General features: G+C 43.4%; 2 protein-coding genes across 4 annotated transcripts in view; one reads left to right on the top strand and one right to left on the bottom strand.

Moving 5' to 3' along the window:
* Positions 1–2,606, bottom strand: part of RIMKLB (ribosomal modification protein rimK like family member B) — a 48,487-nt gene extending 45,881 nt beyond the window's left edge. Inside the window, exon 1 of one of the 2 annotated variants that reach the window (XM_068561537.1) lies at positions 2,529–2,606. The gene's annotated coding sequence lies outside the window, so the exon portion shown is untranslated. Of the gene's footprint in view, positions 1–2,028; positions 2,050–2,528 lie in introns of those variants that run through there. The other variant, XM_068561541.1, reaches the window with a different exon arrangement.
* An 11,814-nt stretch (positions 2,607–14,420) lies between these two features.
* Positions 14,421–26,439, top strand: MFAP5 (microfibril associated protein 5). 2 transcript variants are annotated; one of them, XM_068561221.1, is made up of 10 exons: positions 14,422–14,666; positions 15,171–15,230; positions 16,200–16,235; positions 19,373–19,417; positions 20,184–20,216; positions 20,647–20,682; positions 22,250–22,276; positions 23,014–23,101; positions 23,729–23,802; positions 25,088–26,439. In XM_068561221.1, the coding sequence occupies exons 2-10, from the start codon at positions 15,173–15,175 to the stop codon at positions 25,198–25,200; spliced, it is 510 nt and encodes a 169-aa protein (XP_068417322.1). In that variant the 5' UTR covers positions 14,422–14,666; positions 15,171–15,172; the 3' UTR covers positions 25,201–26,439. The 2 variants fall into 2 exon arrangements, with proteins under 2 accessions (XP_068417323.1, XP_068417322.1); XM_068561222.1 differs by lacking the exon at positions 16,200–16,235 and having other exon boundaries at positions 14,421–14,666.
* Positions 26,440–26,747: the final 308 nt, after the last annotated feature.

The raw sequence follows: 26,747 nt of genomic DNA, 5'->3' as shown, positions 1-26,747 counted from the left end.
AGGAAGACACCATAATGGTTGCAATTTGAAACCATCCAAAATATGTAGTGTGTTTGCAACAAAGCTAAACTGGGATGGTCCCAACTAGGACTTCCCTCCCCAGTCCACATCCAAGTTCAAAGTTATGCTGCCTCTGTGTTTATCGGTCAGTCGAGATCTAGAAGTTCTCGTGACTAATTTAAATACCTCACTGCAGGTGTAGGCGTGCCTGTTAAATTGTTAGTAATCAAGGTAGTAACAATAACCACCTTTGGAATGTGGAGACTATTTCAACACCCCTGCTTTTGAAATGTCATGCACTTCACGTACTATTTTAATCACTTAAACATTTTAAAGAATTAAAATTCAATTAATCTCTGATCAAAACTGAATGTCTTTCCATTATGTCCAATAGCGCTCCTGTCTAGCAAAAGCAACCAAAAATCCTTTCTCATTTAAGAGTTACTAATGTTCCTTTCTGGATAACTGTTAAGTTTTAAAATATCCCCTGGTGTAACCAAAATATACATGTAATAAATATGCCACGATGAACTGTGTCTAGAAAGAAATAAGGGAGAAAAGCTAGGAAATATCTCACCAAGGCATCTGAAGGACTAGGGATATATATATATAGTGCCTGCATCTGGAAGAATGTTGCTTTTCTTTCTCTTCCTTTCAAATTTCTTCCTTCTCTAAGGAAGGAATTTTTATTGCTTATTTTCTGTTTTCTCATTCATTTCCCCTTTCTCCAAGTCTTTTTTTTTTTTTTTCTCTTGTTGCAACAGCTTCTCTATTTTCATCTCAGGTTGCCCCCATATTTCCTTCTGACTTTGTTGTGTCTTAGCTTAGTCGGCCAGACTTCCACTAAACTCTCAGAGCTGGAATCAGAACAGCGCATTTGGCAAAGTCAGTCACACATACCACACAACCACAAACAAGCACTCTGACTGCAAAATCCTTTCAACAATACATTCCTGTTTCTTGCAGTCAGCGGTTCACATAGACCCACGATCTGAAATAAGCAACGCATACATTCACATACAGTCTGCATGCACATGGCCTCTGCAGTCAGCTCACAAAGACACAACATCTGCAGAAAGGTCTTGCAGGCAGCATATACAGGCAGCACATTCTCCGCCCCTTTCCTAGCTCTTCTGACTGGCTCTTTCTCCCAGCCACCTCCTCCCCTCACGCTGCCTGGCAATGTTTCCCCTCCTTTTCCGGCATTTCTCAGTGCAGTGCCATCCATCACTCTCCCAACAGATCCTCGGGCAAAGCAATTGTTTCTTGAAGCTCTCTTTTCCCCTGACTGGGAATTTGCTCTTGCAAAAGGACTGTCAAGACAGAATCTCCTTCTGGAACACGATACTGTGGCCTGGTCCCTAGTGCGCTAACTTGTTTCTACAGATTTTTAATTTTGCCATGGAAGGCTTCAGGAGAAGGAAAAAGAGGAGAAAGAAAACAGAAAGAAAGAAAAGGAAAGGAAAGAGAAAGCCCCGGGAGACATTTCAACGAAGACAGCTTGAACAAAAGCAGAGTAACAGATTTAGGAGGGGAAAGCAGTGGAGAGACAAAACGGAGGTGTGAAAGTAAATGGAGAAACTATGAAAAAAGATAAAAGTATGAAAGATTTGGTATAACAGTTTATTGAGCTTTTTGTTACCCACTACATTACCAAGGTGACCGTAGAAGTAGGACAGAAGATTCTTATAAAAAGGTCAATAGGTGAATCAGAGATAAAGAAAATAATCTCCTGATAAGATTGCATCACTTGAAATTTCTGAAAAAGACAAAACAGACAACAATCACAAATATCTGCCACAAGGAAAATTTAAACTGCTATTTTGAAGTATTTAGTGACACTTGGAAAGAAAGCACATTTGAATTTTAGTTAAAACAACAGATGATGTCCCAATTTTTGAGATATACTAAAAATGTGAAATTCAAATTTATTTGACCATCCCACATTTTATCTGGCAATCATATTCTCAGAGGATTCTGACTCACGCTCAAGTTTGAGAAATACTGGTATGAAATAAGAAGGCCTACCTTTAGTAAGAACACCTGGAGGTGTTTGCAGATTCTTATCCCTACCCCACAATCATACCAAACTGAAATCCCTAAGAAGAAGGTGAAGAATCTTCATTGTGATGACATACATTGGTTTATTTTGATGCACTAAAGTATGATAATCGCTGATTTCCTCACAATTCTTTCATGGAGCCCTCCCTAAATCTTAATAAATGTTGTTCGGTTAATTAAACCAGGGGGCCATTAGACTGAATGGCCACTAAATAGGCTTTAAGCTACATCCCATCAATAATTTCCTTGTTTCTCCCTTTTCCCTATGAAAGTCTCTCCCCAGCTCCCATCGGTGGAAAGCTGCCCAATTAGAACTGATTTTAGTTCACAAAAACTCTTAAAGTTTTAATATGCCTCTTTTCAACTGTTCTGTTGTCAGAAGAAGGAACCAAAGGAGCCCCCCAGGGACCCCTCCCAGGAGAAATGAGGAACCAGGTGGAGGTATCCATGTAGCCCCTTTAACTCACTGCTTCTCTGTGTCTGCTTCTCTGTGTCCAAGTCCCTCTTGGATCCTCGTGTTATGAGCTGTCAGACTTTATCTGAGTTTTTCCAGACTGGGTCCGGAAACCAGCCAGAGTCCAACTTAAAAACCGGACTGGGTCGGGGATTGGACTGGGTCTGACCTAAACTGGACTAGGTCCAGTGTGAGGCTTCAGGTGAGTAAAATTTTAAGACTGAACAAGTATATTAATCTCACCACAGATAATCTTGAATTACAGTGGACACAGTGGGCAAGTTTTAACCTAGATCCAGTCAAGAGGTGCCCTAGAGAACAAGGGCACTTCTCTCACTATAAAGAGTCGAAAGAAAATTATTTTTCCTCCTCTACAGTTTCTAGTTACCAGAATAAGAGCTGCTGGGGGGTACTTCCCTGGTGGCGCAGTGGTTAAGAATCCGCCTGCCAGTGCAGGGGACACGGGTTCGAGCCCTGGTCTGGGAAGATCCCACATGCCACGGAGCAACTAAGCCTGTGCGCCACAACTACTGAGCCTGTGTGCCACAACTACTGAAGCCCGTGCACCTAGAGCCCGTGCTCCACAACAACAGAAGCCACCGCAGTGAGAATACTGTGCACTGCAACAAAGAGTAGCCCCCGCTCATTGCAACTAGAGAAAGCCCACACGCAGCAACGAAGACCCAATGTAGCCAAAAATAAATAAATAAATTTATTAAAAAAAAAAAAAAAAGACCTGCTGGGACACCCTGCTCTCCCCTGCAGACAGGATCTCAGGGAAACTGGCAGAAGTGAGCCAAGGGTAAGAGTTCTTAAAAAGTCAACGCTCCCAGATCGCTGTCTGTGGCGCCTGGTCAAGAGAGGAAGGTAAAGTTTCAGTTGTCCCTTCCTTACCAAGTTCAGGGTTTGAATTTGATTTTGGGGTACCCACTTGTTATCCTTCGCTTCTCTCCTAGAGGCAGCGATTGCTTTCTTGTCTCAACTTGTGTCCTGAGGACATGGCTTGGCTCTCTGCCTGCCTGGGGCACTCAGGTTGTTGGTTCTTTTTTTTTTTTTTTTCTTTAAATTTATTTATTTATTATTATTTATGGCTGTGTTGGGTCTTCGTTTCTGTGCGAGGGCTTTCTCTAGTTGTGGCAAGTGGGGGCCACTCCTCATCACGGTGCGCGGGCCTCTCATTATCGCGGCCTCTCTTGTTGCAGAGCACAGGCTCCAGACGCGCAGGCTCAGTAATTGTGGCTCACGGGCCTAGCTGCTCCGCGGCATATGGGATCTTCCCAGACCAGGGCTCGAACCCGTGTGCCCTGCATTGGCAGGCAGATTCTCAACCACTGCACCACCAGGGAGGCCCAGGTTGTTGGTTCTTATGTGCATATGCGGGAACCTCAGCCCTCAGGTTGGGGGCACAAAAATATAGCCGGACAGAAACGTGGGCTGTATTCTATTTGTGGCTAGGGTTCTACTGATTGTTGCTAGCTCTCTCTTTGGGCTATTTTTGGAAGTGGCTCTGGATTTTGGGAAGGTAGTATCTTTTGCACCCTCTTTGGAGACACCTCTTGCATCCATGGGATTGGTCAAAACTACCAGGCATTTACTGCTTGTCCCAGCTGAAACCTGACAAGATATTGGCGGCCCGGGGAGGGGGGGGGGGGGAGCTGGGTGGGGCGGGGGGCGGGGGCGAGGGAGGATATATATTTTTAAAAATAGGCTTGTGGTCAGAAGTTGGCCTAATTGGAAGCTGATTTCAAAACCTTTTTTTAGGCGTTCTCTCCTAAGCTAAAATGAAACTATGTACCCAGAGGGAAAGAAAAACATTCTGAGGTCATTGTGGAAGCATTTACGAAAATATTCCAAAGACACACGGCTCTAAATCTAGAACATGGGAATCTTTCCCTCTTAGTTGGAAATCTCCCTAATATGAAGAAACTCATTGAAGATGATGTATTTGGGTGGGTGGGTCAGCCTCTTGATCTCGTTCAGGTTGCAACACTATTCCTTGTGGAATTAAAAACAACTGTACTTGCCTTATAAATTGAGTCCCTACAAGAACAGAAGTGCAGGTCCAGAAGCAATTTAAAGCCCAGAGTAAAACTGAGGTTGACTTTGTGGAGTCAATAAAGCCCCTTGGGAAAAACTGGCCTGTTACCCCGTTTGCAGGGTTCCTGGCAGCCTTTCCAGGTGAATAAGGAAGGTCACTTCCTGGAAGGCCTTTAACTCTGGCAATCATCTCTGAATCCATAACTAAGGCCATAGTTGCACAACAAGAGTCCCTAGACTTTCTTGCTAGGATGGTTTTAGATGATAGAATTGCTTGACATTACTCATCAGCTGAACAAGGAGAAATGTGTGCCATAACAGAATGTCTCCTGTTGCAGCTGGATCAACGCAACTGGTATTGTACCAAATACAAGAGATTAATAAATAGCCACTTGGCTATTTATTAATAGCCAGGGGTTGATGACCCTTCAGGTACATTCTCTGATTTATTTGAGAACAACTGGTTTGGTTCATGGGAGGTCCTGATTAAGGAATATACTTCACTCTTGGTATTACCCTCCTAATAGTCATCATGGTTGTTTCCTTGGTGCACTGTGTTGTCCCAAAGGTCTTAAATGCATATTCACAGCCATCAGCAGTACATCAGATGGTCTCGCTGTGCTTGCAGAACAGAAACAAGGTGAGTAACAAAAACAAAAAACATTTTTTTTGGCTGTGCTGTGTGGCTTGTGGGATCTTAGTTCCCCAACCAGGGATTGAACCCAGGCCCTCGGCAGTGAGAGCTTGGAGTCCTAACCGCTACGCTGCCAGGGAATTCCCCAAAAACAAATTCTTCTATGAACCTGACATCATAATCGGTTTCACAATGAGACAAGAGCAACTTAACTCTGATGGTGACTGAGAGTGCCGCTAATACCAAATTTTTGGTGAATGACGTACAAGATGATGGTCAAAAGAGAGAAATCATTAAATTCATTAAGCAGGGGGCCGTTAGACTGAGGTGGCTCTAATTCCAAGGTGGCCTATATAAGCAAACCAAAATCTAAGCCTGAAAATACCTCAGGGTTACAATATTGAAACCTAAGGGTAGCTGATCACAAACAGCCCAAGAGGACTTAAGCTGTAGCCAAGCAATAATTCTCCTGCTTTGCTTCTGCCTTTTCTCTACAAGTCTCACTCCAAGATCCTGTTGGTGGAGTACCCCTAACCACTTCCAGTTTGGCACTACCAGGTTCACATCAATTTTTGCTCAAACAGAATATTTAACATGCCTCAATTTATCTTTAACGTGTTGAACACTGCTATTTTATGTATTTATATATGCATGTCACACTACATCACATTAACTTTTTAAAAGTCAGCGGGAAATGAAAGTACAATTTATCAAAATTTGTGGGAAGCAGCAAAAGCAGTGTGTAGAGGCAAATTTGTCACTGCATGCATATACTAAACAAGAAACATGCAAGAAACTGGACATCCACATGCAAAAATAAAGAACCTAGACACAGACCTTATGCCCTTCTCAAAAAAATTAGCTCAAAATGTGTCATAGACCTAATGTAAAACGAAAAGATATAAAATTTCTGAAAGATAACACAGATGACCTTGGGTATGGTGACAACTTTTTAAATACAAAGTCACTACATCATTAATAAGCTGAACTGCATTAAAATTCCAAACTTCTGCTCAGCAAAACGCCGTGTCAAGAGAATGAGAACGCAAGCCACAGACTGGAAGAAAACATTTGCAAAATACACATCTGATAAAGACCGGTTATCCAAAATATACAAACAACTCTTAAAACTCAACAATAAGAAAATAAACAACCTGACTTTAAAATGGGCAAAAGACCTGAAACATACACCTCACCAACAAAAATATAAGGTGCCAAATAAACATATGAAAAAACGCTCCACATCTTACATCATTAGAGAAATAAGAATTAAAAACAATGAGATATCACTACATGCCTATTAGAATGGCTAAAATCCAGAATCCTGATAACATGAAACAACAGCAAGGAACTCTCATTCATTGCTGAGAGTCCAAAATGGTATGACCGCTTTGGAAGACAGTTTAGGCTTTCCTATAAAACTAAACCTACCCTTACCATATGATCTACCAATCGTGCTCCTTGGTATTTACCCAAAGGAAATACCAAAAACTGCACACGAAGGCTTATCACAGCTTTGTAATAGCCCCAACAGAAACAATCAAGATGTTCTTCGGTAGGTGAATACATAACTTAACAGTTGTTCAGCCCTAAAAAGAAATGAACTAACTACCAAGCCATGAAAAGGCATGGAGGAAACTTAAATGCATTATTGCTAAGCGAAAGAAGCCAATCTGAAAAAAATCACATACTGTATGATTCCGACCATATGTATTTTGGAAAAAGATAAAAACTACGGGGCAGTAAAAAGGTCAGTTGTTGTCAGGGATTAGAGGGGAAGGAGGAATGAATAGGCAGAGCACAGAGTACTTTTGAGGGCAGTGAAACTGTTCTGTATGATACTATAATGGTGGGTACAAGTTATTACACAGTTGTCAAAACCCATAGACTGTACAACAGCAAGAGTGAACCCTGACTGACTCATAACAATGGACCTCTCTGGTACAGGATGTTGAGAGTGGGGAAGGATGTAGGTATGTGGGGCAAGGAGTATAAGGGAATTCTCTGTACTTTCCACTCAATTTTGCTGTGAACATAAAAACTGCTCCAAAAAGAAAAGTCTATTTAAAATTGGTAAAGGGGTGGGGTGGCCGCAGAGGTGGGCTTAGGATGGGGCATGCTTCTCCAGCCATCCTAGAATTACCTGGGGTTGAATTAGCTGGATTGGTGGTGCATGTTTTTCAAAATTGTCACTTAGGAGAGTCTAAGTTTCTGTCTTATTTACACCCAGTAGTTAACCCTTCTACCATCTTAAGAAGCCAATGATACTGAAAAAATGGGTTGTTTCTTCATATGTCACTTGTTTCTTCATATGTCAGGGAATAAAGGAAATTCAGTTCACTTCTCTTTCCCACTAGATTCTCAATTCCTTGAATGGAGGACCTGGGACTGATTCATCTTTTTTAATTACCGGTAGGTAGTGAAGTGCCTGGCACTGAAAAGACAGCCAGAATATCAATGAAGTACAGTTCTGAGTCATTAAGAATCTTTCATCCTGTCGGGCACAGCTCAAGAGTTGTTCTCCATGAACTATGTCGTCAGTTGGAATAGTAAATGAGGTGTAGGAAAGGGCAGCCAAACTTCAAAACAGGTCTGGAGAAGTGATTCATTGCCCTCTTGTGTTCAGTTTTAGGAAATACAGTCTCTCCTGTACACGGGCAATACATCTCTCTGATGTACGAATATGAGTTCCTGGGCTTGGTCTTGGGCATGCAACAGTGAACAAAGCATCTGCCCACAATAAGCCCACATTGTGGTGGAGACACTCAGGAAAACAACTCAAAGCTGAGTTGGAAAGGATGAGTAGAAATTAGCCAGATGAACATAAAGGTTATGTTGAATTGGTAAACTAAAGATTCTGGTGGAGGTGTTGTAAATGGAATGTAGCATGTACGGCAGCTTAGAGAGCTTGGAGCTTTTGCAGAACTGTAAATGATTCAGTGTGTCGGAAAGAAAGATGCAGAATGTGTCGGGGTGGGTGGGTTAGAGCACTGGTGATGAGAGAAGGAACTGAGAAGTTCTGACCGTATCCTAAGGATAATGAGGCGCCTCTAAGGTTTTTAAGCCAGGGTAACCTAAGTTGAGTTATGCTAGAAATATTACTCATAGTGCTTTGTATTATAAATAAAGGTGGGGAAACGCCAGAACTGGGAGACCAGTTAAGACCCTGTTAGAGCAATGACTGGACCGAACTGAGCTAAAGTGGTGATGGAAATAATAGAGAAAAGGGATGGATTTGAAAGACTGTGTGTTGTGTGTGTGTTGTGTGTTGTGTGTGTTGGGACTCAAGGTGAGGGAAAGAGAGAAACCGATGAAACTGGGGGTGACTCCGGTGCTTCAGTTGGGTAATGGGGTGATGGTGGCACCATAGTCCTAGTATGGGGAGGGACTATGCAGGGAGCAGGACTCAGTTTTACATATGCAAAAATAAGGCTTCGGGCTTCCCTGGTGGCGCAGTGGTTGAGAATCTGCCTGCCAATGCAGGGGACACGGGTTTGAGCCCTGGTCTGGGAAGATCCCACATGCCACGGAGCAACTAGGCCCGTGAGCCACAACTACTGAGCCTGCGCTCTAGAGCCCACGAGCCACAACTACTGAGCCCACGTGCCACAACTACTGAGCCTGTGCGTCTGGAGCCTGTGCTCCGCAACAAGAGAGGCCACGATAGTGAGAGGCCCGCGCACCGCGATGAAGAGTGGCCCCCGCTTGCTGCAACTAGAGAAAGCCCTCGCACAGAAACAAAGGCCCAACATGGCCAAAAATAAATATAAAAATAAAAAAAAAAATAAGGCTTACTCAACATTTATTGAAGCTTCTTTCTTGGGCACCTTCCTGGATTACAGAGGGTGGGAAACTAAAAACGACATACCCTAGACTCTCCTATAGCTAGAGTTTGAATCCTATAGCTAGGTTTCAGCAACCGTATGCACTAAGCTAAGTCTTGAATTCAAAACCAAGGTTAAGTGAAGACAGAGGCAGGGAGTGAGGATCCGTTCTGCTGGTGTGGATTCTAGCAGAGCCAGCGTGGTTCCAGAGCCAGAGTGGTGACATCTCAGCATGGAAGGTGGCCTCCAGAAGGTGGGAGGGGCACTAGGATCTTGGTAGTTATTCCTGGGCGTCTGTTCTTTAGCTTCTCCCCTTTCTGCTTAAATGATCCTGCTCTAATATGAAGCCTGACGGACTCAAGGTGCTAATGGGACATCCAACTAGAGATGTACTATTGCACCTTCAGATGTAGAAGAGACTGAAGTATAGATCTAGAAGCAGAAGCCAGTAGATGGTAAATAGAGACACAGGAGTGGGGTGTAGTAAAAAGAGATGGCTGGGGTAAGAACCTTGAAAACTACCAGCATTTAAGGGTAAACACAGAAGAAAAAGAAATTTTGAAAAAATGCTGAGCCAAGCTAAAGAGGAAAACAAAGGAAGTGATGTCATAGATGCCAAGAGAAAGACACATTTCAAAAAGGAGGGACAGGCCAACAGTGCCTGATGCTGCAGAAAACAAGAAAATAACACTGAACTTTTTCTATCATATTGAGCATCCAAGAGGTCCTTAGAATTGTGAAGAGAGGTAAATCAGGTTTCAGGGAACCGGCAAAATACAAATGTTCTTTGTTTGGCCTTGTCTAATTTGTTAAAAAGATTCAGTTTAACTTTGTGACACATGTGGCTACACACTTTTTTGCCACTCCTCCCATCAAGAGGTAAAGTCTATTTCTCCTCCCCTTAACTTGGAACTGAGACCCTGTAGACCAACAGAACATGGGAGTGATGCTGGGAAACTGATGCTGAGCCCTGAGAGATCTGCGGCTTCTTCCTTTGCTTCTGGGAACGCTTCCTCTCTCAACCAAGACCAAGGGAGTCAAATATAAGTGTAGATACTACATAGAGTGTGGGTATAACAGTGCAAGACCACCAGCGCCATCTGAAAATTTACACAAAGCAAAATGATGAGACAAAAGCACTCATTATTGTTGATAGAAGTCACTTATGTTTCGCATGCACTGATTTTACAGCCCTTCTGCCAAAATTCCTTTATTTCTGGAATAACTGTTGCCCAATCTCTGTGCCTGTTTCCTTTAGGTCTATTCCTCTCGTATTGGATCAAAACACTGGTTAGTTGTTCCAATGGCTGTACTCCTGTATCCTCTCAAACTACTTTCTTCTCTAGAACTTTCTCCTTTACTTTGCATTTGACTCAGTTTTTGAATGTTTCTCTCCCGAAATATTTCGAGTCTTCATCTCACCTCAATTCAAATGACCAACTTTTGAGTTGTTCTGTGCTGATCATTATGTCAGCCAGAGACGAGTAAGAACCTCTCAGTCTAATCAAGAACACAGACATGTAAAACAAAGAATATAGGGACTTCCCTCGTGGTCCAGTGGTTAAGAATCCGCCTTCCAATGCAGGGGACGCAGGTTCAATACCTGGTCGGGGAACCAAGATCCCACATGCCGTGGGGCAACTAAGCCCGGGCACCACAACTAGAGAGAAGCCCACGCACCGCAATGAAGGATTCCGTGTGCTGCAGCTAAGACCCAACGCAGCCAAAAATAAATAAATAAATTAAAAAAAAAAAAAGAATACAATAAAGCTGAGGGGAACTTCCCTGGCAGTCCAGTGGTTGGGACTCTGCACTTTCACTGAGGGGGGCAGGGGTTCGATTGCTGCTTGGGGAGCTGGGATCCCACATGCTGCGTGGTGTGGCCAAAAAAATAAAATAAATTTATAAAGAATATAATAAAGCTGATGCCACAATGATTAAAAAAGAGAGGTAGCTCAATAGAGGGAATGATTAACCATTCAGAAGCAAAGGGGACCAGGAAAGTTTTCCGGGAAGAGCAGCATGGGGGCTGGGTTTTGATGTACACATCAGCATTTATTTCCTGGAGCTGGGAAGAGGATATATATTTCAGAAAGGAAGGAACAGAAAGTGGAAGGCGTGGAGGCGTGAAGAACAGAGAGGTATGGGTTACTAAGAAGCGGGAAGTTTTCCCTTGCCCAAGTTCTCTGAGGACATATGTTTGCTGGCTCTTAACTCCTCCACTGGGTCCATCTCTTAAGTTTGGCTTTTACCACTTTATTGCTTCATTCCCTCTACACACAGCACTCCCCCCCACCACCACCACCCACCTCGTATAACCCTCCTTCCTTCCTTCCTTTCCTTCCTTTTATGGGATTTTTGTGTGTGTTTAGGCCCTGGATTTAATTTAGTTGGATCGGACTGTAGTAATAACGTTTCTGTACGTTTGCCCAGAGGCCTTCAGCTAATGGGTGTATTCTTCACAGGCCAGTAAACAGATGAATAAACCAGCATGCTGTCTCGCATTCCTGTCTCCCTTCTCTTTCTTTGCATTCTACCCATCATCCCCTGATTGGAGACCTCTTTTGAAAACGAACATTTTCCTGGATGTCTCAGACATTAGATCGCCTACATTAAGTCGCTTCTTCACCTGCCAGTCAATTCCATGGAGGACTTTCCTGCATCCTCGACCCGCAGGAGATCCACCCTGTGTTGGATGAGCATGTGGGCTGCTGCCCAGGGAGTTTTTCCCCAGGGCCAGCGAGAACCTCGGAAGAGTCTAGGCTCACATCTCTGGATGGCAGTTGCTCATTCCTGACCATGGGTGCTGACTTTGACTTGATGTAATTAAATGATAACCACCAATGAGAAAAGTAAATCAGAAGATCTCTAAAACTGGGGGTCCAAGCGGAGACTCTGAAAACAAACAGGGACTTGTGCTAGGAGGGGCCACCAGAGCTGCCATGAACAAGAAATCAACCCAAGTACTTTCAAGTAACCGGCATTCCTGAATGACCAAGAAAGATTACATGGTGGTTTCTGCTCTTCTGCCAGCTCCTGCCGTGCTTCCTTGCTTCCTCTCCCTTCCTTCCTTCCGAGGGCCTGCTCGCTGCCTGCCTGCTCCCTCTGCCTTGCTCTGAACATTTTGTTCCTGTTTTTACTGCCCTAACTTCAGACTCCCCCTTGAGACCCTAGGAAAGCGCCCCCTCCTACTGCCTGGGGAGGCTTTCCTAAGCTACAGTCTCTGGCTGGGAGCACATTGAGGTCATTACTGTCCCTGCCAAATGACTGGCCTGAGTTCAGTTTCTCCATCTGTCTGTGCTTCACGGAAAACATGAGTGTGGCCCTAGGCTCTCTGTTGTATGCCCTGCCTTAGTTCTGCTTTGCGTCTGCTTTTGTCTCTACCCCCACCCCTGCCTCCCTGCCTTTTCTTGCCCTGGCTCTCCCCAGACATCTGTTCTGTAGCCTCTGCACTCTCATTGTGGAACAGACGGGAAAAGATCAAGTTCTGGACAGATCCGATCAGGAAGAGCCGGGTTTTGCACACAGATTTGTTCTGGGGACTGACCAGAACCCATGTATCTCAGAGATGGAGCACGTATAGCTTCCTAAGAGAAACCAGAGGTGCTATATGCTTATTTCTGACTATGTCCATAGCTCTCCCTTCCTCGTGACAGCTTCCTTCCTTCCCTCCTTCCTGCCTTCCTTCTTCCTTCCCTCCCTCCCTCTCTCTTCCTTCCTTCTTCCCTTCCATCATTTACTCTCTTCTTTCTTTTGGTCTGTAATCCATTAATACTATCTGCTCTGTCTACCTGTACACTTCTCTAATTTAGCTCGTCAGGGAAATACAAAATATAGACTAAAGAAGCTAACAGATAACTTGAAATTTACACACTGCGAGGGCACATAAGGGCAACCATTCTTCAGATTTGAAGTTTCTGTAATTCAAGTTTATTCCTCCGAAGTGGAGATGTTGTAATGGTCTAAGCACTAGAGTTTCTAGGAATAAGAGTGAAGACAAAGTTTTTATAGCTCCTGGATCAGAGAAAACATTATATACATATTACGTGACATGGAGGAAAGTACTGATGGAAAATAAGGCAAGCAGAATGAACTTGGCTCCCAGTTTTCTTTGGGCTTCTGATAGCATTTTTGTCCTTAAGATTCCAGAAACCAAGATTCTTAATATAAGCGTCAACAAAGACAAAAGGCAACACAAGGCTGGAATCTCCTCTCATGGAGCTCCTCCACATTTCAAAAAGATGAGGGTTCTATATTCCTTAACTTTTCCTAAGACAGCAGCCCTCCTCTTGGACAAAACTCATGTACTGTCTGTTTGCTTGGATGTAGCAATATATGAGATTCTCAAAGGCGCGTGACGGGGGCGGGGGCTGGTGGGAGAGTCAAACGCGGAGGTCAAGAAAGAGGCAAAGAAAAAAGAGAAACATAAGGATACAAAGAGGGGCTTCTCTGGTGGCGCAGTGGTTAAGAATCCGCCTGCCAATGCAGGGGACATGGGTTCAAGCCCTGGTCCAGGAAGATCCCACATGCCGCAGAGCAGCTAAGCCCGCGAGCCACAACTACTGAGCCCGCGAGCCACAACTACTGAGCCCGCGCACCTAGAGCCTGTGCTCCGCAACAAGCAAAGCCACCACAGTGAGAAGCCCGTGCACCACAATGAAGAGTAGCCCCCGCTTGCCACAACTAGAGAAAGCCCGTGCACAACAGTTAAGACCCAATGCAGCCAAAAAAAATTTTTAAATAAATTAAAAAAATAAACAAAAGGATACAAAGAAATTTTTTAGTGTGGAATTCTAAAAGGACAAAAGTGAGAGGGGCTTCCCTGGTGGCGCAGCGGTTGAGAATCTGCCTGCCAATGCAGGGGACATGGGTTCGAGCCCTGGTCTGGGAAGATCCCACATGCCGCGGAGCAACTGGGCCCGTGAGCCACAGCTACTGAGCCTGTGCGTCTGGAGCCTGTGCTCCGCAACGAGAGAGGCCGCGACAGTGAAGAGGCCCGTGCACCGCGATGAAGAGTGGCCCCCGCTCGCCGCCAACTAGAGAAAGCCCTCGCACAGAAACGAAGACCCAACACAGCCAAAAATTAATAAATAAATAAATAAATAAATAAATAAATAAAAGATTGTTATTAAAAAAAAAAAACAAAAGTGAGAAAGGGGGCTAGAGGAACGATTCCAATATGGAAGATAGCCAGAAAAATAGATTCTGGGCGCGTGACTGGGGAGGGGGCCGGGGAGCTGCTCTTTAGGTAAGAAGGAACCCAAGGAGAAAGGGAGGCCGGGGCCAGAACGTGGCGCACGGAAGAAAGGCATATATGAGCGCCAGCCAACCCTTCAAGGGATCAGCATCAATGTGGTCATAACCTCTGGAATGAGGGTGTGAGTGGCTGCGAAGCCCCATCCCCCTTCTCCTCCCAGCCTCATATTGTAGCACAGCATCAGACTTCTCGAGCCCGGCTTTCTCCCTCCCTCCCTCTCTCTCTCTCTCTTCCTCGCTCTCCCTCATCTCATTGTTTCAGAGTAGGCCAAATTTGAAGTCCTTTCCAGGGAGTGGCCCTGTTCATCTTACTCTCCAGCCAAAGTGGAACAGAGTGAGAAGGAGAGAGACACATTCAACAACCAAAGGACTCGGTGGAAAGAGCAGAGAACCATAAACAGTGAGTTGTTTTGATTGTCTAAAACCCTAAATAGACAGGGGTAGGGAATGTGTGTGTGTGTGTGTGTGTGTGTGTGTGTGTGTGTGTGTGTGTTTTGAAGGGCTGGAAGAGGGCAATGGGGAATGCCACTGACTTAGAACTGAACAGACATCCCAATTATCCATGGAATCCCAATGAGGAGACACCAAGATGAGCAGATGATATTAAAAAGCCACAGATTTCAAAACAGAAGATTAGACACTAGGGTTGAAAGAGGCCACGGGGTGGGGGCCGTCGTGAACCATTTAGAGGATAAAATTTCCTCTGACTTGGTAGAAAAAAAGGAGAGAGAATAATGGCAGATGATCAAAGAGTAGAATTTGAAGGAGAAATGTTGAGTGAAAGAGAGGAAGGGTCTGAGACTTACGGGGCACTAGGAAAGTTCCTGGGAAGATGCAGAGACAGAGATCCTACAGATATCCTTGCCTGGAACTGAAATCTCTACTCTCCCCACCCACCTGTCAGATATGCTGCTTTTGGGACCCAAAGTGGTGCTGTTTCTCACTGCACTCATCATTCCCTCTGGTGAGTCCCTACCTTTTTTTTCTCCCTAAAATGTCAGCTCCTCAGATGTGGGTGGAGGTGTATGTTAGAGAGTGGATGGAATGAGGCTGAAGGGGAGTAGGAGGAGAGATGCTTGCTATTGAGCTCTAGAATTGCCATTAAAGAGAAGAACACAGCGAGTTCCCTGGTGGTCCAGTGGTTAGGACTCGTCACTTTTCACTGCCGTGGGTTCAATCCCTGGTCGGGGGAACTAAGATCCCGCAAGCCGGGCAGTGAAGAAAAAAAAAAAAAAAAAAAACCAAAGGATAAAGAAGCTGATATATACAAATGCATACACAAACATATAAGGACCACCTCACAAGAAACTCAAGTTTAAACCGTGAAGGAAAACAGTGGGAATATATACACCTAGGAAACACTAGTACCAGCCTACACACAAGCTGATTCACATGCACACAGAAAATATGTTGCCACATCTATACACAAATGAAAAATGATCTTCACAGATTTCAAAGAATCAAACTAGAAGACTGACCACAGAAAGTGAACCTTGGCTTTCAAAAAATCCTACTCTTTTTTTTTTCTCATTCGGCCAAATGCAGACTGTGAGATGATAATTTTTGGCCTTGTTCAGTAGTGCAGTTAAGAGGGGTTGGCTGTGGGGACAGAAGGATGGGATATCAGAAAGTCTGCTGGCCTTGTGTGTGGATCAGGGCCCTACCCCTTCTGGCTGGCCTGAGGGCAAGAGGGCCTCCTGAGTCAGGGCATAGCAGAGCTCGCCTTTGTTCTCAGGAATCTGCTCTCTTTGAGTGTTCCCTAGTCTGTGTGTAGCACTAACGGTCTGAGTACTTTTATATTGAGCTATAACAGAAATAAAACACTGGAAGATAAAGTACAATTTTCCCATCATTTTCTGGTTCATCTTATACAAGCTTTACGGGGTATAGAGCTGGACTCATTCACATACATTTTCTCCTTCCTTTGATACAGACTGGACACCCCTAGGGGTCAGCAGCCAAAGAGGAGGTAGGTGAACCCTTGGAACTGGGCTCTGATGAGGTTCTTATTAGGACAATGTAGCTGAAGGGTTAGAGTTCAAGAATTTGTAATACAACACAGAGATGCATTGCCAAGGTGTGGGAAATAATAGGATCTAATTCACTAGTTCAACAATCCTATTATCCTGGTAACTGCCTGGTGGTCCAGTGGTTAGGACTATAAGCTTCCACTGCAGGAGGCACGGGTTCGATCCCTCGTCGGGGAACCAAGAGCCCATTCATAAAATTCTTGTTCTCTCTTTTTTTTTTTAAATTTTATTTATTTATTTATTTATTTGTGGCTGTGTTGGGTCTTCGTTTCTGTTCGAGGGCTTTCTCTAGTTGCGGTGAGTGGGGGCCACTCTTCATCGCGGTGCGCAAGGCCTCTCACTATCGCGGCCTCTCTTGTTGCGGAGCACAGGCTCCAGATGCGCAGACTCAGCAACTGTGGCTCACAGGCCTAGTCGCTCCGCAGCATGTGGGATCTTCCCAGACCAGGGCTCGAACCCGTGTCCCCTGCATTGGCAGGCAGATTCTCAACCACTGCGCCACCAGGGAAGCCCCTCTTGTTCTCTTTTGAACTACTGAAATAACTTTCCCCAAACCTTCTCTATGTCCATCTCATTTCCACTCCCTTGGAAAATGCCCACAGATCCTAACAGAAAACATTTTCCTAACCATGTAATAGTGGAGAAACTAAAATGCAGACATAAGAAGTCTTCCCAGCACCAGAGCAACTGTGGCACAATCAGACAGAACCCAAAAGTTCTGGCTTCCAAAGGGCCACTTCCTTCAGCTTGATGAAGGATACTCTAATCAACATTCCCAGGCTGCCTCCAGGTATCTAACATAAGTTCTCTTGCTTTTCCCAACCCCTGAGAGCACTGCAGTATGCAACCTGTTAATGGGTCAGAAACCAAATGAGTGGGTCACAACTGGGGCTTTTAATGAGTTAGGATAGACTAAAATAAAAATAGAGTACACTGCAAGTACATTACCAGAGTAAAGTATTATCTTATTAAACTTGTTTCAGTTTTCTTTGTGTATACTGAGGCACAATATCATTCCTTACTGTGCATCCTGGTAGAGAAGCTAAAATATAGAAAAGCTTTTTTTTTTTTTCTCTGTTGTGGCTATGGAGGTCTGAATCCCTACGTTGCTGAACCTAGGTCATAGTCAGCAGTAGCAAAACTAAAAATCCAAATTCCTTTCTTTGGGCTGGTTAAGGTCCAGTCCTATTTTATGATTTGTGATGCAGAGATAGTACAAGAGATGATGAAAATGTTCCTTCAGGGAACACTCACGAATCCTTAATAAAGCATTCAGATGGTGGTAGCTCATGGAAAAGATGGGTAAACTGAGGAATATATGGAAAACTAGTACTCTGCCTGAAATTCTGAGGAGACAGCCAGGATACTCTCAAACCCTTTGCTCGTGCACTGCTCCCTCTGTTTCTGTGCGTGTTTGGACTGGAATGTAGCTGGAGAGAATGGGAAACAGGGCAGGATAGGGCTGCACCCCGGGGAGAATCCACTCCCTTCTTACAGCCTCTGGAATGGTTCAGGTCAGTGGCTTTTCAAATATCCTGTGGGACTAGAGCAGACTTGAATTCCTTTTATCAAAATTTGTTCCGGAAGACAAAAGCTTATACTGAGTGTTAAAGATGAAGCTGTTGTCAGATCTGATGACCTTCTATCCGGAATTTTTTTTAAAAGGATGAGGTAAGGAATAAGCAGGGGAAATTCCTTCAAAATGTTTTGTGTATTGCTTCTAGCGCAAGGATCAGTAACTCTGACATGCTTTATAAAAATGCTATTCTCACCAGATTTTAAATCTGACATTTGTCAGCGGACCTCAAGGCAAACTGTGATTTTGCTGACCTCTAGTGGGTAAAACAGATTATGACTATAAGCCATTTACAATGAAGGTTAATTACAGGTGGGATGTTTAACAAACATTTAGTTCTTCACACTGCTTTGTTATGTTGCTTTTTAAAGCAGAGACTATTTGTTTCAGGAATTGCTGTTAGTTACAGTTTCAGGTACAGTTTTCTTAGTTTATCCAAATAGCTTCCACCTTAAGACCTGGACCATTTTTATTTCTTCCCCTCTGGCATTTACTTTCCAAGGACCAACAACAAGGCATTTCCTCTCCCCTCTCTTTATCTCACTTATCACTGAGCATCAGAAAACTACCAATGTTACTTTTGTGAACACTCTTTTGTGGAAAGCCTATCATCAGACTGATATTCAATTACATCCAAATTATGAATATCAAGATCACAGTCTGTTTGAAACAGATTCAGACAGAACGAACTTATGGTTACCGGGGGGGAAGGGATAGCTAGGGAGTTTGGGATTGACGTGTACACACTGCTACATTTAAAATGGATAATCAACAGGGACTGTATACTGTATACAGGGAACTCTGCTCAATATTAAATAACCTAAATGGGAAAAGAGTTTGAAAAAGAATAGATACATGTATATGTATAAGTGAATAACTTTACTGTACACCTGAAACTATCACAACATTGTTAATCAACTATACTCCAATATAAAATAGAAAGTTTTTAAAAATCACCGTCTGTTTGAGAGAAACAATTTTCATTTTAAATAAGTATCGCAAAGAGGTCATCAATCCATTATAATTATTAACAAGCTCTATGACCTTGTGTGAGTTATTTATTCTCCTGGTCCAGAGTTTTACCATCTGTAAAAGCAAGTACATAGTAATCCCAAATTAGCTGTATTTGTTATTATATGCTAGGATGAAGAAGTCATTCTTGCAGTCCAACGCTTAACCAAAGTCTAACCGAGAAAGGGTGTGCCTGTGGTGGACTGTCTAATGGCCATGTAGTTCATTAATTCCTCTAAATAAGGAGCACACAGGGAGAAGGACTCTCTAGGGTTAGGACTGTACAGGTATATTCATGGAAGTAGGAAAGTGTGACATTTGTTTGGGTTACAGGGGGAAAGGACTTAGGCTGGGAAGCAAAGAAAGAAAAACACTTCGGGATCTTACTATGAGTCTACTGTGCTTGTCAATTTCACTTACTGGGAGTGCAAGGGTAGGGGTGGGGGACAGAGAATGCTCAGAAAATGTTTCCCGATTGTTTTTATGCAGATGATGTGACTCCAGTGACTCCAGAGACATTCACAGAAGATCCTAGTAGGATACTCTTTTGTTTATTTCTTTGCTTTCAAACTGGGGATAGAAGGGTTGAGGTCTGTACATCCTTCCTTAAAGGAAGACTAGAACAGTACCCCTACATACAAACCTTCAAGTTGCGAACTTTCAAAGATTTGAACATTCTCATGTCCAATCACCTAAGTTAGTTCTCATGTCTGGCGTACATTGTCACGTGTGTGCATCCTCTACAAGTGGATGTGCTTTTGTGTACTTTACTGTACGGTACTGTATAGAGTACAGTAGTACAGTATCTTTATTTCAAGCCCAGGATGTCCAGAAGCAAGCGTAAAAGCAGCAGTGATGTAGCTGGTACTACTGTACTTTTCAAGGTACTGTACTGTAAGATTAAAAATGTTTATTTTTTGTGTTTGTTTTTTATGTATTATTCGTGAGAAAAGTATTATAAACCTATTACAGTACAGCACCACATAGCCGATTGTGTTAGTTGGGTACCTAAGCTAACTCTGTTGGACTTACAAACAAATTGGACTTACGAACGTGCTCTCGGAACGGAACTCATTTGTATGTAGGGGACTTGCTGAGGTTCAGAGCTCTGTTGTCTATCTTAGATGCCACCGAGGGCTTAAACATGCCCCATCTTTTTATCGCCCCCTTATATTTTCCCCAAGAGTCCACATTCTTTCACTTCAATCTTGCCTCCTTTTAGATCATCATCCTTTCATCCTGCTCCTCTTTGCTACTTTTCCGACTTGCATTTTTCATTCCCTATGTTGTATCTTTGCAGACCTGGTGAATGATCCTGCTACAGATGAAACAGGTAGGTTTCACTCCTGCAGGTATGTTTCATCTCCTTAAAGATGGCATGATTCTTGTTAATATTCACAATTATTTATTCCAGCTCTTGAATTGATCGTGTATTTTTATCACAGGGAAAGGGATGTTGTTCAGTGACAGTGGGATAAAAGGAAAGAATCCTCCTAGTCCTCTAAAAAGAGGAAGCAAAGTGGAGTAATAGCTTAAAAAAGCATGAATTAAGGTCTTCCAAAAATTAGTATAATGTCAACAGGCCAAATAATATTCAAAAAATATTTAATTATTTTCAATTAACTTTATTCCCTTGGACATAATACACAAACCCAGCCATAGTCTTGACTTTGTCCTGTTATCTATATTCTTCCCTCTTGCCTTCTGCCTTCCCCTTTGCCCATTCGAAACCCTCCTCACACCGCTGTTTTGTGCCTTTTCAGTTCTGGCCGATATCAAGCCTCCCACAGATGACCTGGGTAAGTTCAGATCTGGGATCCCAGGGCCACCGGGCCCGTTCTGGTCTTTCCCTATCCCCCATGACAGAAGGCAGTATGGCTGGTGAAGGATCCTAATTAGGGCTACCATTTTATGTAGCACATTTGTCCAACAGTATAATTTAAATTAAAGACATTTTTGATCCCCTAACAAGCAAGAACTGCGCAAGGGGTTTGATACACAAAATACCAAGACTTGATTTTTCTCTCCAAGTTTCTGAGACTGGATGGGTAAAGGCAAGACAAGGGTGAACAAAACTGATTTTCTTCTAGATATCTTTTATCTAGTAGACAAGATAGACAAAGGAATGGATAACCTTATTCAGTTTTACAAATGCTATAATCAGGATAAGCAAAAGAAGCTGTGGAAGACTCAAAGAGTCCTTGACTATACTTTGTGTTGGGAGTTGGGAAAGGCTTTTATGGAAGGCATATTGACTAGGTTGATTCTTGAAAGACAAGTGAATAGAAAGGGGAAGAGCTTTTAGGTAAAGAAAACAATATGGGCAAAGGCTTAGAATGGAAATGAAAACCAATCAGAGAATAGTGCATGCAAAGGAAGGTCCTAAGCAGATTCTTGAACTGGAAAACCAGCGAGAATGCTTTTGCCTAGTCCCAATAAAATATGATGGCCTGAACTACATTAGAGGTAAGGGAGAGAAATGAGCTGTCAGTGAGTAGGGATTGTTGAGATGATGTCCAGTTTTCTATTAGGTAGATGGTAGCTATTGGGTGGATGGTGGCACCAATGTGAATTGGTGAAGGGGAAAGATAAGGCAGTTTGAGATATGGAAGGATCTTTTCTTAAAAAAATCCATGAACTCTTCCACAAAATGGCAGTTGGATTTGTAGGTCTTGAGCTTATTAGGAGAAAGATCTGGGCTAGACATATAATTTTGAGAATTCTCAACATATAAACCTGTAATTGAAACCATGGGATAGGTATAGCATTCTTCCTATGGTATCCTATAAGCAACGCTTCCAAAGACATTTTTACAGATAACTCCCGTGGTTAGTCTATTTCCTCAAGACTCATCTTACTCCTTGACTTATTCTCCATTTTACAAACTTCGCTGGTATTTAACTTGCCCCTAGGTTAGGGCTGGATATGACTATGACCCTTGCTATTCTTTACCAAATAACTTTTATCCAAGAACCCATGATGATGTATCTAGAGCTTCCACAGCAGGATAATAATCTTTTCTCCCCTTAGCTCTCGGATGACGCTCTTCTGAGCATGGCTCGTTGCCTTGTGTTTCTACTAAGTTTGCCTCTTGATAGAAACAAAGATATTCTCAATACAATGAGCTTCTCAACTCTCTAGGAGAGAAAGGAGAAAGACAAAACTCATTTAAAATCATGTTAAATCTCTTCCATTGTGTGGATCAAAACACCCCATTATGGGTTTTCTTTTAGAAGTTGTTAAAAAAGAGTTATTAATTCATCTATTTATGGGTGCCCCAGGTGGGTCTCAAGTAAGGCAACATGACAGTTACAGGGCAGTGACTTCTAGAAGCAGTAATAACTGAATAAAATTTTTGCCTTCTAGCCTCGCCCGATAAAAATACCACCACAGGTATGATTGTCTTTTGCATGTCTTTTTTTAAGCTTTTTTTTCCTTCCTGAGAATTCCTTGTCCTTGTTCTTGGGAGGATACTTGATACATCTTCTAGTTTATTTCCAATTCTTTCTCAAAGCGTATTTGTAGTACTCTTCATTATCCTCCCACCCCACCCCACTGTTTTACGAGCTCCTGTTCTAAAAGTCATGGGAAAAAGATGGGACCACTGTTGCATGGTCCCAGACCAGTCCTCTCCCTAAACTACCTTTGGACACTATTTGTTGGTTAGTGGGTTGGGAAGTGACTGCAAGGACTCCATATTACTGCAGATGTCATGCTTTCTCTAATGTACTGATAATTCTGATGTGCAGATAGGGTTGAAAACCACCAGAACAGAGAAATAGTGACCCACCTTAGAATTCAAATTCTTCAGAATGGGACTGCTAGCATTTGATATTTCATGTTACCACCTGTATAACCCTAGAAGGATTTTTTTCCTAGAAGAGACCTCAGGGACTATTTTAACCCACTTTCCTTCCAGGTAGGGAAGCACCTAAATTTCATTTTTTAGCCAACTTCTATTATTGCTTTGTTTTGGTGACAGGAAGAACATGCCCCAACTTACAGTGATCCTCTGTAGAGATTACTTTGTAGGTTTTCCCCAACTCTATCTCCCCTCCTCCATCCCCTTAACCCTTTGTTCATGCCTGTTTGTTATGCCTCCCCGTGTTTTTTATGTTGGGCCTCTTCAGAGTGCCGGGATGAGAAATTTGCCTGCACAAGACTCTACTCTGTGCATCGGCCAGTTAAGCAATGCATCCATCAATTATGCTTTACCAGGTAAATGCCCCAGAACACCTAGAGAGCATCGTCCATGATAGTGCTTTCATGTCAGGAACTATTTAATGAGCAGCCACTGTGGAATTTCAGTCTTTGGAGGGGCAGACGTTTTTTTTAGCATAACCCTCTTAGCTATTCCTGAAGGTGCGGATGAGAACGTGGAGTATGGATTGAGGCACACAGATAACAGTTTGACTAACAAGTGTAGACGCTAGAAGGCAAATGAGGGTGGGGGCTGGAGGTAGGATCATCATGAGGGAAACTCCAGTCTATCAAATTTACCACCTCACTGAAAAAGGCTGGAGCTAAACATCCAAGTGTGAAGGTAGAAAATAGTAGGGAATAGTGGGGAGGAGTATGACGCTTGAGTCTAGGTGGAGTGAGCAAAGTGTCACCGAGAAGAGTGATTGATCCCATTCCATCTCCTACACTACTTGGGGAGGTGGGGTGGGACGGGGAGCGGGAGGAAGAAGTCTGAAAGACTTAAGGAAATCCAGATAAGGGGAGAACAGATAGGGAAGAGTGGGAAATACAGGAGTTGAAGAGGCATCACAGGTCTAGGCTAGTTCTCCCTCTCAATGCTTTTTCTATCTCCTTCCTGCACCGTGACATTTGCACTGGTGGCAGTTTACGGCGTATGTACATCATCAACAATGAGGTCTGCTCCCGTCTTGTCTGTAAAGAGCATGAAGTCATGAAAGGTAAGACTGGCTTTTTAGTGGGGAGGGACAGTAATGAGAGTGATAATGAGGCGCAAGATGCTAACAGATCCAAGGTCTGGCTTTGCAGGAGGGCTTTAGGCTACTCCCTGACTTACAATAGCCCCTGTTCCACCAACTTACCCCAAATAAACAATCTAAGGAAAGCAGTATGCTTACTATATACATAGCCCTAAGAAAAGCACCCCTCCCCAGATCTCTTTCCAACTAGACAGTGACCCCTAACTTCTCTTATATATAGATAGAAATTTCAGATGCTCTGGTTGCTTTGAAGATCATTCACCAGAGTTCTAGATGGAAGGCCAAGTCAGCCATTAAAAATAACAGTCTCTACTAGTCTGCAGCCACGTTCATAACTCTGGGGGTGGGGGGGCGCCGGGGAAAGCCACTAATTTGGAGGCAGTAGCATTTGGATATGTGAAAAATCAACTGGACTCCTAGACACCGGCTACCTTTTAAACAGTCCACCAATTCCAAGAACCATTTACCTTGCTTATTGTGAAATGTCAGAGGTAGAGGAAGGTAGAAAGATTTTACAAGGGTCCAGAGTGTGTGGTTATAGACTGTGCATGGTGGGAAAAAAGATATTTCTCACCTTGCCCTTGGCCAGCCCCAAACGATGGCTGTGGTCGGCAAAGGCACCACACATGAAAACCACTCTGACTCAGCAGCCCGCCTTGCACGGAGCCCCTGAGTAAGAGCTGTACTTAACTTCGCAGAAGGAAACTTGCTGCTTGCCCCCAATTGGCTCTATGCAAGCCACCTGCAAGGGAAGCACCTTGACATTGAGGATGAGTATTTGGGACTCTAGGCACTTTCAAGTGTCTCAGGGGACTTGCTAAAGTTAGCCATTTGCACATAGTAAATATTTAAATATATATTGAATGACTGGACCTCATATTTTTGCTGTTTAATAAGTCCACGATTAGAAGAATTGGGAGCAAGATGTATAAAGGAAACTAAAATTTACCGACCACCAGTGTGCTAGGTACCTTTGTATCCATTTTTTCATTTTCATACTGACAACTACCTTGTTGAGGTGGGTATTTTAATGCTTGTTTTACAGAAAGGGATAGTGAGGTTCAGAAAAGTTAAACTTTCTGGTAGGGAGTAAATAACCAGTAAGTGGCAGAGCTGGGGTTCTAACCCTGATCTATTTCTCTTCAACCTTTTCACTACACCACCCTGCAGTCTTCCCTTTCCTTAAGACACGAGGCCTTGCCATCTACCTGCATCCTCATCCCATTATGCTCTGCTTTTCTTCTAGATGAACTGTGCCGTCAGATGGCTGGTCTACCCCCAAGGCGACTCCGTCGCTCCAGCTATTTCCGCCTTCCTCCCTGTGATGATGTGAACTTGCAGAGACCCAGTGGTCTGTGATGTCAAGGAAGAGGAAAGAAAGAATGTGTGCGTGGGAGGGAGAGAATGCTCTAAGAGGGAACTTCTTGTCCAACCATTGTCAGCCAACCCGTAGACATGAGTATTTCTTAAACCAATCCCATCGCAATGTCTAGCTTTTGTCCTTACTTCTTGATTTTTCATCCATTTATCTCATTTTTCAGTACTTAAAATAGTCTGTAGTATTGCATGGTTTTGCTGCTTCCCCATATCATAGACCTAGTAGATATACCATGTGGCTTAGATACAAACATTCTGCATACAATTTCAAGGGAAAATAAACTTCAATAAAATTATTAAAAATAATAATTAACTACTGAATCTGTTTGAGATAGATCTTAGGGTGGAAGACGTTATCACTGTCTACCTTAACTAACCATGGAACTTTATTTTTCATTCAAGAGTTTCCTAGATTAACCCCCATTCACCTACATAGTCCCCTTTACTTTTATTAATTATTTTGCTGGATTGTCCTAACATTTGCCTGGTAGGTCCTTTTTAGGAGAAGAATTATGGTAATTTTTGTAGTCGTAGAAAATTCTCCAGAGCCAAGAGTTATACAAGACCGCGGCTAAAGAGAGAGGAGTACACCAGGTATAAAACTATTCAATTTTTCATGCAGTTGTTCAGTCGGCAAGTAGGGCTAGCAAGTCTCATTTACTCACTCATTTATGGTAGTATGGGGGTTAGCCCACCTCCACAAGTTAATTAGAGAACTTAATGTGAAACCGTATCATTGCTCCCAATTTCCTTGAGTGGTTGGTACTTCTTTCATCCTCACCACTTACCAAAATCTGTAGAGATTATATTGTGCAAATGGATTCTAGAGTAGCCTGATTTGGGGCATAAGAAGGGAATTCAGACCTGAACTTTAACACACAAGTATAAAGTTTACCTGATGGTTTACAGGAAAGAGTAAAAGAAACACAACATTAAGACAACCTGCATTCTAACCAGGCAAAGCATGTAAGCCCTACCCCAATCTCTCAAAGCAAATGTACTCGTATATAGACAGACATAGTCAATGGACATTGTAGCCACTGTAGAGGCATCTCATAGGCACAGTTTCCAAGAATCATTTGAGTCTCTTCATGAACTTGACCCTCTGATTGCCTATTGAACGGAGAGGTGGCACTCCCCCCAGAAAGCACCCCAATCCCAGTATTGGGTATATTGCAAATTAAACATTTAAAATAAATGTTCCCAATTTCCTTCTCAGAAGACAGTGGTCTTTGGTCTGGTTATTTCTTTTTCTATGTTTAGAAAGAAGGCCTGGGGCTTCCCCGGTGGCGCAGTGGTTGAGAATCTGCCTGCCAGTGCAGGGGACACGGGTTCGAGCCCTGGTCTGGGAAGAGCCCACGTGCCGCGGAGCAACTGGGCCCGTGAGCCACAGCTACTGAGCCTGCGCGACTGGAGCCCGTGCTCCGCGACAAGGGAGGCCGCGATAGTGAGAGGCCCGCGCACCGCGATGAAGAGTGGCCCCCGCTCGCCGCAACTGGAGAAAGCCCTCGCACGAAGACCCAACACAG

Source organism: Eschrichtius robustus, chromosome 13 (genome assembly GCF_028021215.1).
Source record: "Eschrichtius robustus isolate mEscRob2 chromosome 13, mEscRob2.pri, whole genome shotgun sequence".
Taxonomy (NCBI): Eukaryota; Metazoa; Chordata; class Mammalia; order Artiodactyla; family Eschrichtiidae; genus Eschrichtius; species Eschrichtius robustus.
This window is presented reverse-complemented; position numbering and strand designations above follow the sequence as displayed.